The sequence below is a fragment of the Zophobas morio genome, unplaced genomic scaffold (genome assembly GCF_036711695.1).
Source record: "Zophobas morio isolate AGI-343-1 ecotype UQ-CSIRO unplaced genomic scaffold, CSIRO_AGI_Zmor_V1 ptg000017l, whole genome shotgun sequence".
Taxonomy (NCBI): Eukaryota; Metazoa; Arthropoda; class Insecta; order Coleoptera; family Tenebrionidae; genus Zophobas; species Zophobas morio.
The window spans coordinates 9731183-9748069 of NW_026972122.1; the positions used below are offsets into that span (position 1 = coordinate 9731183).

The 16887-nt window shown below is 36.4% G+C and overlaps 1 protein-coding gene and 1 pseudogene across 4 annotated transcripts; both read left to right on the top strand.

Moving 5' to 3' along the window:
* Nucleotides 1-349: 349 nt before the first annotated feature.
* Nucleotides 350-6219, top strand: LOC135130001 (probable multidrug resistance-associated protein lethal(2)03659; annotated as a pseudogene).
* A 1154-nt stretch (nt 6220-7373) lies between these two features.
* On the top strand, nt 7374-13571 carry LOC135130113 (probable multidrug resistance-associated protein lethal(2)03659). Of its 4 annotated transcripts, none has more exons than XM_064057443.1 (10): nt 7374-7479; nt 7784-8045; nt 8980-9170; nt 9221-9454; nt 9512-9942; nt 10000-10156; nt 10287-12112; nt 12162-12392; nt 12447-13396; nt 13447-13571. In XM_064057443.1, exons 3-10 carry the CDS (start codon nt 9079-9081, stop codon nt 13474-13476), a joined length of 3951 nt encoding a protein of 1316 aa, XP_063913513.1. In that variant the 5' UTR covers nt 7374-7479; nt 7784-8045; nt 8980-9078; the 3' UTR covers nt 13477-13571. The 4 variants fall into 4 exon arrangements, with proteins under 4 accessions (XP_063913513.1, XP_063913512.1, XP_063913514.1 ...); XM_064057442.1 differs by having other exon boundaries at nt 7382-7626; XM_064057444.1 differs by having other exon boundaries at nt 7382-7474.
* The last annotated feature ends 3316 nt before the right edge of the window (nt 13572-16887 follow it).

Consider the following 16887-nt stretch of genomic DNA (forward strand, 5'->3'; position numbering starts at 1 on the left):
AATTGGTTGAGTATACAGAGTTTATTTGTTAAAATAAATGCGTGTAGTGTGCAATACCTACATGTGATCTTCAGTCATCGATTATGTAGAAGTGTGTCCATTTGCTCATATGATGGTTGAAAATTCGAAACATATTTTTCTATTATGTTGCATGTGTAAAAAGCATAACAGTTTTATTAATCAAGTTTTTAACTCAGTTATGCACGCTTATGAGTTTTCTTTGTAGTTATTTCAACCAATAGTAAAATTTACTTTTTAACTACCATTTTTTTAAATGAGTTATCTATTACGCAATAGCGAATTCCTTATCTTATAATAGGCGCTTTATATAGAAAAATACGTTTATTTACACAATTTCTTTACAAAGTGGCATCGTAAAGTAAAATAGTAAGTAGTCCACTTCCAGTCAACGCAAGGAATAATTTGTTCTGGCGCTTGTTTTACACTAACACTCGCGCACTAGTCGTCGCAAAACAGTCCGGAAGTAAAGACTCTCGTTTCACTGATGATGATGATGAATTGATGATACCCAGGTTAAGTGTTCGACTAGACACCTGGTGAGGACAGTGTGCACTCAACTCAGCGGGCAGTAGGAAGTAGGTAGCTGCGCAGCTAGCGATCAAACTGTGAATGGAAATTTGAGAGTGGGAATCCGATTCTGCTGGTGTGCGCACTCGAGGTGGTGGAATAGATAAGGGTGAGTTTGCACTGAGCTACTGAGCATTCTTGTACACTGTCGCTGGTTATTTTTAATAGAAATGAGTTAAATGTTAAATAGGCTGTGTTATCATTTTAGTGAAGCCTGATTACTCTCGGGCTCCATATTAATTTACATTGCAAAGATACATGTTTAGTTGTATACGGAAATGTTACAACTTTGCACGACACATACATTCTTCATCTATTCTCAAATCATAATTTAAATCAATTTGTCCTTGAATTTTGTTTAATTTCCATTTTTTATGAAGGCCAGTTGTACAAAGCGAGTCCCGCTGAACTTGATTTCAACTTGTTGTGACCAGTAAGATATTTCTAATTTGGCTACAATAGATTCAAATCACAAGTGAACTAGTTTCAGTTGCACGAATCTCAAACCTCGTACATCCAGCCATTCATGTAAATAATATTATGAAGGCTGGTTGTTTATTGGAGTGTTTCAATGGAGCGAATAGTGACTCTAAATTCTGAAAAATGGTGCCGGACTTGACAACTATATAGTGTCATTAGAATATTAGTCGTACCCAACGTTTATGGGTTTTTGTGATACAGGCAGTAAAATGCCGAAAGTGACAGTTTGAGCCTCGAGAAAATACCTACCTATCTGCTCGTCCAAAAAATGTAGCGCTGCAGTAAGGATTCATAAAATATGAAAAAGATGATGAAACCTAGATACGAATAACAATTTTTATTACACTATCCTGAGCAGTTATCTCTAATAAAGTGACAAGTAAATAAATGTCTAAAATGTGACAAGGCTTCAATCATTTCTATGTACAGTTCATTTTTTAAAGGAGCGGCAAAATTATGTAACATAACCTACACAAAGTGAAGATAATTTTCATCATATTTTTTATTTGAAAGAAATTCTCATACTTTTTGATTTTCATGCAAAGTTTAAAAAAAACTGTAATCGGTGCGTTAATTATGGGCTATGTTTTCTTGGATTGCGTAATTTTTTCCGCAGCTTTGAAAAAGAAACTACACTAATTTTTAAGATAAATTACGATTTACTACACTCATTCTTTGTTCCGACCTTCAGTATACTACAATGGAGGATAAACAAAGAACACAACTTAGTCCAACCAAACAGTCAGTTCATCCCAAAGAAAAGGCCAGCTTTGTATCAAATATATTTTTCTGGTAAAGTCTCGGCTGCATCTTAGACATTGTACTAATTCATAGATATTGCAGCTGGGCTTTACCCCTGTTTGTGAAAGGCTTCAAAAAAGACCTAGCTGAAGATGATCTCTGGGGGACTCTCAAAGCCCACGAATCCAAACTACTAGGAGACAAACTGGAGCAAGCTTGGTTGAAAGAAGAAAATTCTCGTAGGAATCCTTCATTATGGAGAGCTTTAATCCGTGTATTTGGAAAAGAATGTGCCTTATACGGCATTATTTTAGCGATAGTAGAACTTGTATTCAAGTATGTAAACTTCCCCACATTTCCACTCAAATCTTAATTATCCTTATTTTAGAATGTCCCAACCGTTATTTCTTGGTAAACTCATGGAATATTATACACCTAACCAAACAACAATGAGTAAAACTACCGCATATCTTTACGCAGGTGGCATTGTGGGGATGTCTTTCCTTGATGTTCTTATAGGTCATTCATACATATTGGGTCTTCAACATTTGGGAATGAAAATTCGGGTAGCAAGTTGTTCCTTGATTTATCGAAAATCTCTCAGATTGGGTAAGAGTGCTCTTGTCGACACCACAGTGGGCCAGATGGTCAATTTGTTGTCAAATGATGTCAACAGATTCGATATGTGCGTAACGCATATGCATTATTTATGGGTAACTCCTATATTAACCAGTATTATTATGTATTTAATGTACACAACGCTGGGATTTTCGGCACTAATAGGAATTGCAATTCTATTGTCATTCATACCTCTTCAAAGTACGGTAACAGGTTTCTGCTTGGGTAAAAGAACATCTGTGTACAGACTGCGCACGGCGTTGAAAACTGATCAGAGAGTGCGACTAATGAACGAAATTATCTGTGGTATTCAAGTTATCAAAATGTACACATGGGCAAAGCCTTTTGCAAAATTGGTTGATGTGGCCAGGAAGTATGTGAATGTATGAATCTTTATAACTATTATTCCTAGTGAAAATTTGAGCTTTGTTTCTAAACTCAAGTTTTTACTCCTATTAAGTACCTGCTCGATTCTTGACCCTTAACTTACTCTGTTCCTAGATTAGAAATTCATCAAATCAGAATCACCTCCTACATCCGTGCGTTGAATATTTCTTTCACGATTTTCCTAAACAAGACTGCCATCTACTTATGCATTTTAACTTATGTGTTAATGGGAAACACCTTGCAATCTCAGTACGTATACATATTAACAGCCTTCTATGCCATGTTGGAGTATAGTCTGGTCATGTTCTTCCCACACGGATTAACAATGCTGGCGGAAGCAAATGTTTCCGTGAAAAGAGTCCAGAAGTTCCTAACGTCGGATGAAGCGGAAAGTGGTTATAAAATAAAACGAGCTATGAATAGTACCATCTGTGACAAAACAGACAAAAAAGAGAAAAATCAGCCTATCACGTTAATTAAGGAAGCCGTGCCGATAGAAAAGACAGGAATACATTTAGATCAAGCCTCCGTTAAGTGGATTTCAACGGCCACTGACTATACTTTATGTGATGTGAACGTAAACATCGGTCCCACTCAGCTCGTTTCCATTATTGGACCAGTCGGATGTGGGAAAACTACCCTTCTTCATGTGATACTGAAAGAACTTTCGTTGCTCAAAGGTACCTTGGACGTTGGAGGATCAATTTCGTACGCTTCGCAAGAACCGTGGTTGTTTGGTGGCAGTATTAAGCAAAATATACAGTTTGGACAGAAAATGGATATGAAACGGTACAAGGAGGTCGTTAGAGTTTGCGCTTTGGAGCGTGATTTCTCGTTGTTTCCTTACGGTGATCGAACTATCGTAGGTGAACGTGGCACGATGCTGAGCGGAGGACAGAAGGCGAGGATTAATTTAGCCCGAGCGATCTACAAAGACGCAGATATTTACTTATTGGATGATCCTCTATCTGCGGTTGATACTCATGTAGGCAAGCAACTTTTCAACGATTGCATTGTTGGATATTTAAGGAACAAATGTGTGGTTCTGGTGACTCACCAGTTGCAGTATCTCAGAACTGTTGATAGGATTTATTTGCTAGAAAATGGCTGCGTCACCGTTAGCGGAACTTATACGGAATTAAAACAGTCTGATAACGAATTCCTTACATTGTTGGAAGGAGAACCGGAGGAGGAGGAAGAGAAGAACGTATCCACCGTAAAGAAAGCAAAATCTTTGAAAAGTTTGGAACATGTTGATGTACCTAGCGAAGTGATAGAACAACGGGGAAGCGGAAACTTATCAAAAAATGTGTACACGAGTTACATCAGAGCTGGAGGAAATATTTGTGCGAGTCTGTTTTTGGCCGTTTTGTTTATCCTTGTACAATTGGCCGATAGCGGTACCGATTACTTTTTGTCTTTCTGGGTTAATCTCGAACAAAATTCGATTAGGACGCAATCAGACGGAGACGTATATTAATGGTGATAGAAACGATACAAGTATAAGCGAAGAATTTGACGAGATTTTCTTTACATCAGAAAATTGTTTGTACCTTTATAGTACTTTGGTAGTTTTTGTGATTTTCAGTTCGTTAACTCGGTCGTTGAATTTCTTCAGATTTTGCATGAAAGCGTCAAGAAACTTACACAATCGCATGTTCACTAGAATAGTACATACGTCTATGCGGTTCTTCAACGTAAATCCTTCTGGAAGAATCCTCAATAGGTTTTCAAAGGACATGGGATCGATCGATGAAGTTCTTCCGATAGCCATGATCGACACTATACAGATTGGGATGCTTGCTTTTTCCATTAACATTGTTATTGGTATAGTCAATCCTTGGATTTTGATACCTTCTGTGATAATATTTGGGTTGTTTTATGTTTTTCGAATTATCTTTCTGGCCACCAGCAGAGATTTGAAGAGAATGGAAGGAACAAGTAAGTGATTTGCCATTTTATTGTAAGTCCATACTAAGTCAGTGTTTCAGCTCGTAGTCCCGTTTTTACACATATGACAGCATCTTTGCAAGGATTAACGACAATAAGGGCCTTCGGTGCCCAAGATATCCTCCAACTTGAGTTTGACCAACACCAAGACCTGCACAGCTCCGCCTTTTACATGTTTCTCGGTTGTAACAGAACGTTCGGTTTCTGGCTCGATTTGCATTGTGTAATTTACGTAGGTCTAGTAACATTTAGTTTCCTCTTCATTGGAAACGGTGAGTAGGTCGCACTTTTCATTGACATGAATTTGACTTTTCTTCATTTTCCAGAAACGTACAGTGGCAATGTAGGTTTAGGCATCACACAATCAATAGCTTTAACAGGAATGCTTCAGTGGGGAATGCGCCAGTGGAGTGAGCTAGAAAATCAGATGACCTCCGTAGAACGTGTGGTCGAATATACAGAAATAACTCCCGAACTCGACGACGAAACAAAAAAACCTCCACCTTCTTGGCCTACGGAAGGCGTTATAGATTTTCAATCTGTGATAATGAAATATGCACCCGAGGAACCAACGGTACTCAAGAACTTGACCTTCACAATAAAATCTGCGGAAAAAGTAGGAATTGTAGGACGGACTGGTGCCGGAAAGTCTTCTTTGATTTCGGCTCTTTTCCGTCTAGCGGATGTTGATGGAGCAATCGTGATTGATGGAATTGATACCAAGAAAATATCACTACGAAGTTTACGATCCAAAATCTCCATTATTCCTCAAGAACCCGTGTTGTTCTCTGGAACGTTGAGAAAAAATCTTGATCCATTCGATGAATACAGTGATGAAACACTCTGGGACGCCCTAGAAGAAGTAGAATTGAAAAACGCCATCTCAGAGTTGCCTTTGGGATTACAAAATAACGTTTCAGAAGGAGGTTCCAATTTCAGCGTCGGTCAACGTCAGTTGTTATGTCTGGCTCGAGCTGTTGTTCGTGATAACCAGATCTTGATTCTTGATGAGGCTACGGCAAATGTGGATCCTCAGACAGATGAACTAATCCAGACTACCATCAGAAGGAAATTTAAAGATTGTACGGTGTTGACTATAGCCCATCGGTTGCATACTGTGATGGACTCGGATAAGATTCTAGTGATGGATGCTGGGCAAGCAGCTGAATTTGATCATCCACATTTGCTGTTGCAGGACACGACTGGAATCTTTTATGGGCTTGTGAAACAAACGGGTAAAGGAATGGCGGAAAATCTTATAAAAATAGCTGAAGACGTAAGTTTGGGTGGTGTTTGAGAAAGGAAAGTAGTAACAGTTTGATTGTTTCAGGCCTACAAAAATTCGTGACGTGTTACTTAAATGTTATTCAAATTATATAAATACATTTTGATCATGTAATTATATACCAGTGTTTAATGTACTTAATATCCAAAAATAAATTGAATACGCTTTTTCTTTGTATATTTAATTGGGTTCATTACATTGTTTGGTACCACACAAAATTATTTGGACGTCAAAACAAATACTGAGAGCCGGTTTACGACAGTTCAATTGAAATTTCGATTGGGATTAAATTTTTAATACGGCATTAGATTACCAACTGACTCTCTCTACGCCAATCAAATGCCGCTGCTAAACGCCTCATTATATGCGTGGTTAACTTAGTCTCAATCGTGGTCTCAATTAAAATATTCCATAAACTGGCTCTTAATGTTAAGAACAAGTTAAGACATTGTGTCATCAATCATCATCTACAAGCAATGAGAAAAACTGTATGTCCCATTTTGAGCGTTCATTGACCTAATTCTTAAAGCGTAATCGTAACGTTTGTTACCGTTCATAGTTGACGCAGTACATCACTTGTTTTACTGCGCAGAAATATGATTTTTTGTTATGCTCGTTCTTGGAGCCAAATTCAAATGTTCATCAACACAAAATTGCAAGGTTTTAAGACCAAATAAAATAAACAACTTTTGGATCAGCAAGTACATTTGTATTCACACTTATTTCTAAATTTAAACAAAAATCAGCATAACGAATTCATCAGAATACAGAGCATTAAACATATGTTTAGATACAAAGTGCTGACCTCACGCATACCTAACACAAAATTGTACCATCATTTTACTAAAATTGTTAACACAGAACAAAAGGGGTACCTACCTTAAATAATCATCCAGTAGTAATCGTAACACTTTTTTTAAGTATAACTGTAACTAAATAAATAAAGAATTTGCAGAGTGCCCCAAGATAATAATATTCTTATAGAAAAAATTTATAGTTCCGGCATTTTTAAAGATGCATGCTTGGAATTTTGTATAAAATGAAAATTGAACAAGATTTAAGTTTATTATACAGCTGAATAATGAGTATGGGTCAATTGTGCGCCGAGGTCAAAAAGATTTGCATATAATTTTAAGAATTAATACGAATTAAATATAATAATTAAAATTCAATGCGAGATGTCTCAGATTAAATTTGATTTGCCGGAGTGTGAAATTGAGTACTCATAAACGCTGGTGATGTTTTACCGTCTGTAAGTGTGCGCGCAACCAATAAAACTAATCAAAGTGCTACCAGTACCACTCATGCCTTATAAGTATTAGCAACCTTCCGTTCTCTGGCAGTATTCCATTCAGTCGCCAGTGAGATGAGGTTCCAACTGGTGCGATTGTGTACTGACAGAAGTCAATAACAAAAGCTGAAAACGTGATGTAGTACAATTTTATATTCATTATATTATATTGATTTCAGTTGGTTGAGTATAGAGAATTTATTTATTAAAATAGATACGTGTACTGTCTTGTACCTACATGTGATCTTCTGCTATCGATCATGTCGAAGTGTGTTCACATGCTCAAGTAATTTTAGCTTTGTTATGCACATTTTATATGTTGTTTCTTCGTTGTTATTTCAAGCAATACTAAAACTTGTTTTTTAAATAGCTTTTTTCTTTTACACGAATTATTTATTATGCATTAGCGATTTCTTTATCTTATCAACAAATGTTTTTTACAGATAGATTTATTTACACAAATTATTTGTAAATGGGTGTTGTGAAGTAAAATAGTAGCCCAGACAATACAAGAAATAACTCGAGTTCTACAATAATGTTTGTTCCGGCGCTTTTTTACACTAACTAGTCATCAGGTAAGCGTTGATATAGACAACACCCAATCCACCGGTGAAGAGTGTCCGTCTTGACGGGAAGTGAATAGGCTAAATGAAGCTTCGTAGGTACCGTCCAAACTGCAAGATATCTGAATCTGACTAGCTGCAGGTGCGTGGGTATCTATTTCAAATGGGAATCCTCCAGGGGGTCGATTCTCGAACTCGTTCGCAAAAATGCGAGTACCAATAGATGCGCATGACAAGATACTATTCGAAACGAAAATCCGTGTTCTCGAACGAGATTTAATGCGAATAGCAACTCGATGCGCGTACGAATGCCTGTGTTTGAGTGACGATATGGCAAAATATAGAAAAAATATTTTTTTTTTAGTTTTCTTTACAGATTGCGAACATGTAAAGTATATTACGGCCTTTTCAATGCAAATTTTAATCAAAATAAGTTGAATACTAACTAAAATACAATATTTCCGACAAAATGAAACGAAAATTATTTTAAGTTGTATATATTTTAAAAATTATACTAGTAAATATTAGTTATAAATGACACTGTCAATTCCTTTTTTGCAATGTAAATAACAATAAATTCTCTTTATTGTTCAAAACTAAGAAAAACGACTCAAGGATGACGTTAATAATTACTTTTTGTAGAAGCGGCAAAATATGTAGGTGTGTCTGCACTGAAAATGCTTGTGCGCTCCTTGGATCGGGGGAAAAACGGGACAGCCCGAAAACGTTCGGGAGTAGCGATAGTAAACGTTCGCGAAATTAATAGGAGCTATTACGTTCTCTTTAAAATTCATGTTATTCATTATACATATATTATAATTAATGTACTTCTAGCCCCATTGTCAACATCTAACAACACACCATCATACACAGAACTTACATAGATTTTTTTTCAAATGGGGAAATATTTTTTGTACTTTTCCGATGAAATTTCATGCTGAATTTCTGCAACCTGTGACCAAGATAATTAAACAAGACAACATACTTGTTAATATTTAACGATACATATTTTGCAAAATAAAAAAAAAAAAGTGAAATCTACGCGTTAATTAATTAACTGTGGGATGTGCTTCTAGGTTGCGTCATTTTTTCTGCGTTTTTAAAAAATGAACTATAGAAATTTTTAACTCAAACTATGACACTTATCGTTTGTATTGACCTCTAAATACACCACAATGGAGGATAAACAAAGAACACTACTTAATCCAAGCAAGCAATCACTTCACCCCAAACAAAGAGCCAGCCTTCTGTCAAACATATTTTTCTGGTAAGTCTAGGCCACGTCTTGTGTATTGTACGAATTAATCAATATTGCAGCTGGGCTTTACCTCTGTTTGTGAAGGGCTTCAAAAAAGATCTAGTTGAAGATGATCTCTGGGGGACCCTCAAAGCGCACGAATCCAACCTATTAGGAAACAGACTGGAGCAAGCTTGGTTGAAAGAAGAAAATTCTCGCAGAAACCCTTCATTATGGAGAGCTTTAATCCGTGTGTTTGGAAAAGAATGTGTCTTTTATGCGTTTATTGTAGCGGTAATGGAATTTGTGATCAAGTAATAAGTAAACTTCCCCATATTCAGTCTAATTTTAATGATTCTATTTAATTTTAGAATGTCCCAACCGTTATTCCTAGGCAAACTCATGGAATATTATACACCTAACCAAACAACAGTGAGTAAAAATACCGCGTATCTTTACGCAGGTGGCATTGTGGGGATATCTTTCCTCAATGTTCTTATGGGCCATTCATACATGTTGGGCCTTCAAGATCTGGGAATGAAAATTCGGGTCGCAAGTTGTTCCTTGATTTATCGCAAATCTCTCAGATTGAGTAAAGGTGCCCTTCTCGACACCACAGTTGGCCAGATGGTCAATTTGTTGTCAAATGACGTCAACAGATTTGATATGTGCGTAACACATATGCATTATTTATGGGTCACTCCTATTTTAACCATTATTGTTATGTATTTAATGTACACAACGTTGGGATCTTCAGCACTAATAGGAATCGCAATTCTATTGTCATTCATACCTCTTCAAAGTACGGTTACAGATTTCTACTTGAGAAACGGTAATTACATACAGGTTTTTCTTCTAGTGTACTTGGCTAAAAGAACATCAGTGTATAGATTACGTACGGCCTTGAAAACTGATGAGAGAGTGCGATTAATGAATGAAATTATCTGTGGTATTCAAGTTATCAAAATGTACACATGGGAAAAGCCTTTTGCAAAACTAGTTGATGTGGCCAGGAAGTATGTGAATGTATAAATCTTTGCAGCTAATATTCCTAGTGAAAAGTTGACTTTTGTTTCTAAAAACTCAAGTTTTTACTCTCGTTAAGCACTCGCTCGATTATTCACCCGTAACTTACCTTGTTTTCAGATTAGAAATTCATCAAATCAAAGTCAACTCCTACATCCATGCGTTAAACATGTCCTTCAAACTTTCCTTAAACAGGACTGCCAAATTCTTATGCATTTTGACTTACGTGTTAATGGGAAACACTTTACAATCTCACTATGTTTACTTATTAACAGCCTTCTATGGCATGTTGGGGCAAAATCTGATCACGTTCTTCCCAACAGCAATTACAATGCTGGCGGAAACAAATGTTTCTGTGAAAAGAGTTCAGAAATTCCTGATGTCGGATGAAGTTGAAACTGGGTATAAAATTAAAGGACAGATCAATGATAACATCAGTGGCAGAAAAAACAAAAAAGCGAAGAATGGGTCAATCGCGTTAATTAAGGAATTGGTGACAACAGAAAAGACAGGAATATATTTAGATCAAGCCTCTGTTAAGTGGGTTTCAACCTCCACCGACTATACTTTAAGTGACGTGAACGTGAATGTCGGTCCTACTCAATTGGTTTCGGTTATTGGACCGGTCGGAAGTGGCAAAACTACCCTTCTGCATGTGATAATGAAAGAACTTTCGTTGCTCAAAGGTACCCTAGACGTTGGAGGAACAATTTCGTACGCTTCGCAAGAACCGTGGTTGTTTGGTGGCAGTATTAAGCAAAATATACTGTTTGGACAGATAATGGATATGAAACGCTACAAAGAGGTCGTTAGAGCTTGCGCTCTGGATCGCGATTTCTCTTTGTTTCCTTACGGTGATCGGACTATCGTAGGTGAACGTGGCGTGATGTTGAGTGGAGGACAGAAGGCGAGGATTAATTTAGCCCGAGCGATCTACAAAGACGCAGATATTTACTTATTGGATGATCCTCTATCTGCGGTTGATACTCATGTGGGCAAGCAACTTTTCGACGATTGCATTGTTGGATATTTAAGGAACAAATGTGTGGTTTTGGTAACTCACCAGTTGCAGTATCTCAGAACTGTTGATGGGATTTATTTGATTGAAAATGGCTGCGTCACCGCTAGCGGAACTTACACGGGGTTGAAAAAGTCTGAAAACGAATTCTTTACATTATTAGAAGGAGAACCGGATGAGGAAGAAAATAAAAACATATCCACAGTGGAGAAAGCAAAATCTTTGACAAGTTTGGAACAAGTTGATGTACCTACCGAAGTTAAGGAACACCGGGAAACTGGAAACATATCGAAAAGTGTGTATACGAGTTACATCAGAGCTGGAGGAAACATTTGTGCGACCCTGTTTTTGGTCACTTTGTTTATCCTGGTTCAATTGACCAGTAGCGGTTCCGATTACTTTTTGACTTTCTGGGTTAACCTAGAACAAATTCGGTTAGGACGCAATCAAACGGAGACGTATACTAACAGTGACAGAAACGAGACAAACATGCGTGAAGAATTTGGAGAAATTTTCTTTACCTCGGAAAATTGTTTATACCTTTATAGTACATTGCTAGTTCTTGTGATTTTCAGTTCGTTATTTCGGTCATTGAATTTCTTTAGATTTTGCATGAAAGCGTCAAGAAACTTACACAATCGCATGTTCACTAGAATCGTATACACGTCTATGCGGTTCTTCGACGTAAATACTTCGGGAAGAATCCTCAACCGATTTTCAAAAGACATGGGATCGATCGATGAAGTTCTTCCGACAGCCATGATCGACACCATACAGATTGGTATGATTGTCTTTTCCATTAACATTGTCGTGGGTATAGTCAATCCTTGGATTTTAATACCTTCTGTTGTATTATTTGGGTTGTTTTATGTTTTCCGAATTATCTATTTGGCAACTAGCAGAGATTTGAAGAGATTTGAAGGAACAAGTATGTGATTTGCCATTTGTTGTAAGTCCTTATTAAGCCAGTGTTTTAGCTCGTAGTCCCGTTTTTACACATATGACAGCATCTTTGCAAGGGTTAACAACGATAAGGGCTTTCGGTACTCAAGATATTCTCCAATGTGAGTTCGACCAACACCAAGACTTGCACAGCTCGGCTTTTTACATGTTTCTCGGTTGTAATCGAACGTTCGGTTTCTGGCTTGATTTGCATTGCGTAATTTACATAGGTCTAGTAACACTTAGTTTCCTTTTCATTGGAACAGGTGAGTAGGTTGCACTTTTCTTTCTACTGAATTTGACTTTTTTTCGTTTTCCAGAAACGTACGGTGGTAATGTTGGTCTCGGCATCACCCAATCAATAGCTTTAACAGGAATGCTTCAGTGGGGAATGCGCCAGTGGAGTGAGCTAGAAAATCAGATGACCTCCGTAGAACGTGTGGTCGAATATACAGAAATAACTCCCGAACCCGACGACGAAACAAAAAATCCTTCACCTTCTTGGCCTACTGCAGGCGTTATAGACTTCCAATCTGTCTCAATGAGATATGCACCAGAGGAACCAACGGTACTCAAGAACTTGACCTTCACAATAAAATCCGCGGAAAAAGTGGGAATTGTAGGACGAACTGGTGCCGGGAAGTCTTCGTTGATTTCGGCTCTTTTCCGCCTAGCGGATGTGGAAGGAGCAATCGTGATCGATGGCGTCGATACGAAGACAATATCACTACGAAGTTTACGTTCCAAAATCTCCATTATTCCCCAAGAACCTGTGTTGTTCTCTGGAACGTTGAGAAAAAATCTTGATCCATTCGATGAATACAGTGATGAAACACTCTGGGACGCGCTAGAAGAAGTAGAACTGAAAAGCGCCATCTCAGATTTGCCTTCAGGATTACAAAATAACGTTTCAGAAGGAGGTTCCAACTTCAGCGTCGGTCAACGTCAATTGTTATGTCTGGCTCGAGCTGTCGTTCGTAGTAACCAGATCATGATTCTGGATGAGGCTACAGCAAATGTGGATCCTCAAACAGATGAACTGATCCAGACTACCATTAGAAGGAAATTTAAAGATTGTACGGTGTTGACTATAGCTCATCGGTTGCATACTGTGATGGACTCGGATAAGATTCTAGTCATGGATGCTGGGCAAGTAGCTGAATTTGATCATCCACATCTGCTGTTGCAGGACACGACTGGAATCTTTTATGGGCTAGTGAAACAAACGGGTAAAGGAATGGCGGAAAATCTTATAAAAATAGCGGAAGACGTAAGTTTTGATGGAGTCTGAAAAATGAAAGTAGTAACAATTTGTTTCAGGCCTACAAAAGTTCGAAGTGTTGTCCTTAAATGTGATAAATTAGATGAATACATTTTGATTCCGTACATTAGTGTTTAATGTACTTAATGTTAAAAAATAAATGTAATACGATTTTTTTATGTAAGGTACCTATAATTGATTTGAGTTGTATGGCAAGTTTGTGTTTGAAAAATATTATCTAAATGTTTAGATAATTATATAAAAATTAAAACTAAGTAATATTTTGTTGTCCATACTTATATACCTATATTGTGTAAGAACAGAAACAGAATATCGCTAAATTTCTTTACTACCGAACGTTACGATGTGACATTTATCACTTGTTAATAACTAAAATAGCCCCACATTGCCGCTGTCCAAAAAGCAATTTAGTACACTGATGTAGACATAAAGATTGTTACATCCGCCGTTAAATTAGATCTACCATACAAAATTGTTTTGGACGTCAAAACAAACATTTAATGTTAAGAATGAGGACGACATTGTTTCGTCTGCAACCACTGAGAAAAGGTAAGGTACAAACCTACAAAGGTAACACATCTAACTTAGATACTGAAGAATAACACAAAATTACAGATAAAATCCACTTCTGGAACAGCAAGTAGATCTGTGACTACATTGATTCGAAACGAAAAACACATATTGTTTTAACATAACTATCAATTACTTCTTTTTAGGTTTTCAGGTAATAAAACTTTATAGATAAAACAAATTTTAAATGAAAATGCTAAAAGAGAAATATTTTTGGATCTGAGGAAGTTCCAGTTTATCTCCTAAGAATATCTATCTAAAAAAGATCTGTATACGTTATAATTAGGCGGTTAGCCGTTCTTGTTATCTTCTGAATTTTCACAATAGTGTACATAGTATTATAAACAAGGAAACAAGTAAATTTAATTATGCCACACATGTCAAATTTTGCACTAATTTGAGTTAATGATGAAATAAATACATGGCATAATTAAAGTTCACTTGGTCTTATGAAAAAATATCACTGAAAGCACTGTTACATTACAACAATAAATCGTTTAATACATTTTTACAGTTATTAATAAGATCAATTATATGCTCCTTGAGCTAGGTACTGTGTTTAATTTCCACAGAAAACAAAAATTTGCGAAACAACGTCATGCCGTAATAACGGTACTTGTTCTTATCAAATTTATTATCTTTAATAACCACCTATACTCATAACGAACGATTGTGTATGAAAAATGGACGTTGCTAAATAAAGAAAGGTAACAACCAAGTGAAAGTGTGTAAATACAAACCATGTAACACGTACCATTATGCAGAAGGAATGCTTGCATATAAAATTGTGTATTATTGATTTATCATCGATACATCAATTTATTATTTTAAATGCTAGCCAGCATCAGGAAGTGAAAACTAAATCACTTTCAATCAATTTCGTAATGCTGTAGATGTAGGTCTATGAATAAATAAAAAGTATGAAGCTTTATGATTGTTTGCAAATGGAACCTGACACAACATCGGGTCAGAGTTCTGAGAGACTCCAAGTCTTGCCGCTTGCACAACGAATCGCTCGAGTGGAACGTTTTACAGTCGTGTATACAGTGTCTTTGTAAAAATCAAAAGAATTTTGTAATGTATTGTAAAATTAGGTAAAAACACAATATGTCAAAATTACTTTAATATTTTTAACAAATGTGCAACTGATTTGTACGAGATTTGTCCACTTGAACGAGTGAGAATGGACCAGTACCACATGATGGATACTAATTGGTCCTTTGCCAAGATGGAAAATTATATTTATCTGCACCATAATCGGAAACAAATGCAAACAAGTTGGAACATAATCTTTTCTACTTTCTTTTTTACAACTGTTCAAACTGAAATAGAGAAAACCCGACTACGGAGCAAATATTAATTTAAGTTAACACAGAGGACTTGTTAAATAAATTTATAAATAATATATATATAATATATATATAATCTGTTACCCTCTTTTTACCCATTGGGTGTCGAGGGGGGAGACGCACCGAGCCGCTCAGATAGGTATGGCGATCTTGGCCACCCATCCACAAAGTGACTGCGGACAGCGTTGCTTCATGAGCATTATCGCTGCACCGCGCTAGGGGCTATCTGAGCCGTACTGCTTCTCAAATATAATATATACTAATATAAATTGAGTACCATAATTGTTACCTAAATTTTAGTCATTTGTCTATAACTTTGGCACACGAGAAAGAAGTTTTTTGACAAGGTGCAGTTAACCCTCTATGAATTCCTCGGAATCACATTACAATTTTCTGAACACGATGACTCAAGAAACCACTATTCGTTATGGTTTTTTAAACTCTGAGTGCACTTCACAGTTATGTAACGATATCGATTGTGTTGATATTGTTGACACAACCGATCGAAAACATCTAAATCTTGCAAATAGTGAGACCATCGAAAATGCAGTAAACCGAATTTAAGCTTTGTATCTCCAATAAAAAGAGAACAAAGTAGAAGTGTTAGTATTAAACTGAAAACTCATTTTCATTTTTAAAACATACAGATCTGTCAAATCTGTCTATTATTAGATAGAATTATAAATGAACGGTAGACGTATTATTTAGCACAATATAAATTGGAGTGTTTTCTTTCTGAAGAGACGGGGTTCTTACAACAGATTTTATCTGGGATTTATTTGTGATTGTGCTTGTAAATTTGGTTGTAGCTTCTTTGACTTAAAACTTAAATTTTAAAAGTTCACGTGAGCAGATGTGAAAGTATTAACGCGATCCTCAAAAGTTTACGAGGAAAGGCGAATTCTTGGAAAGAGGATCTATGCCCATGGTGTCATTAAGTAAGTCATTATTTTTATAACTTATATTGGTGCACAGAAGACTTTAGAGCTCTTAATAAGCACAAAACGAATAGTGGAAATATGTGTTAAGAAGATTCGACGGGGTCTGAAGGGGAATTTGTCTTAATAATCATTACAATAATAATTTATAACGTTACCTAATGGGAGTTTTTAACAAATAAGTATTTTGATTTTATTTCGTCGAGTTGGTGTTTTTTATTTACGCTTCTAAATACCTGCTAGTGTTGTTAAGCGTAAAAATAATCACGCTAAGAAAAAAAAAACGCCGCGAAACTACAACACAATTTCATCTACAATCACTACAAAACGTGGCAGGAAATTTAATTATTCCGGTGTGACCCTTTTTTAGTAATGATGCATAGAATTTTAGATGGTTGTCTAAGTTATTAGGTTATTACATTTTCAGACTTTAAAAACTTCCTAAAGTAGTTCATTAGTTGCATCTAAACTAATCTTAAACGCTGATCCATTTTGAGAGAAAAGACCTTAAAATTTTCATCTGTTAAATTGATATCATCGTGGACTTGAAAACGGGACGGCTTTATTATTTTTTTACAATTTGAATTTGAATATTTATTCCCGAATTATTATTTTGATTCAT

Excerpts from the sequence above, each read along its gene's own strand:
- LOC135130113 (XM_064057443.1), top strand. The coding sequence starts at position 9,079 with ATGGAGGATAAACAAAGAACACTACTTAATCCAAGCAAGCAATCACTT. Across the intron at positions 10,157-10,286 it reads CTAGTTGATGTGGCCAGGAA|ATTAGAAATTCATCAAATCA; the intron begins GTATGTGAATGT and ends CCTTGTTTTCAG. Across the intron at positions 13,397-13,446 it reads TTATAAAAATAGCGGAAGAC|GCCTACAAAAGTTCGAAGTG; the intron begins GTAAGTTTTGAT and ends AATTTGTTTCAG.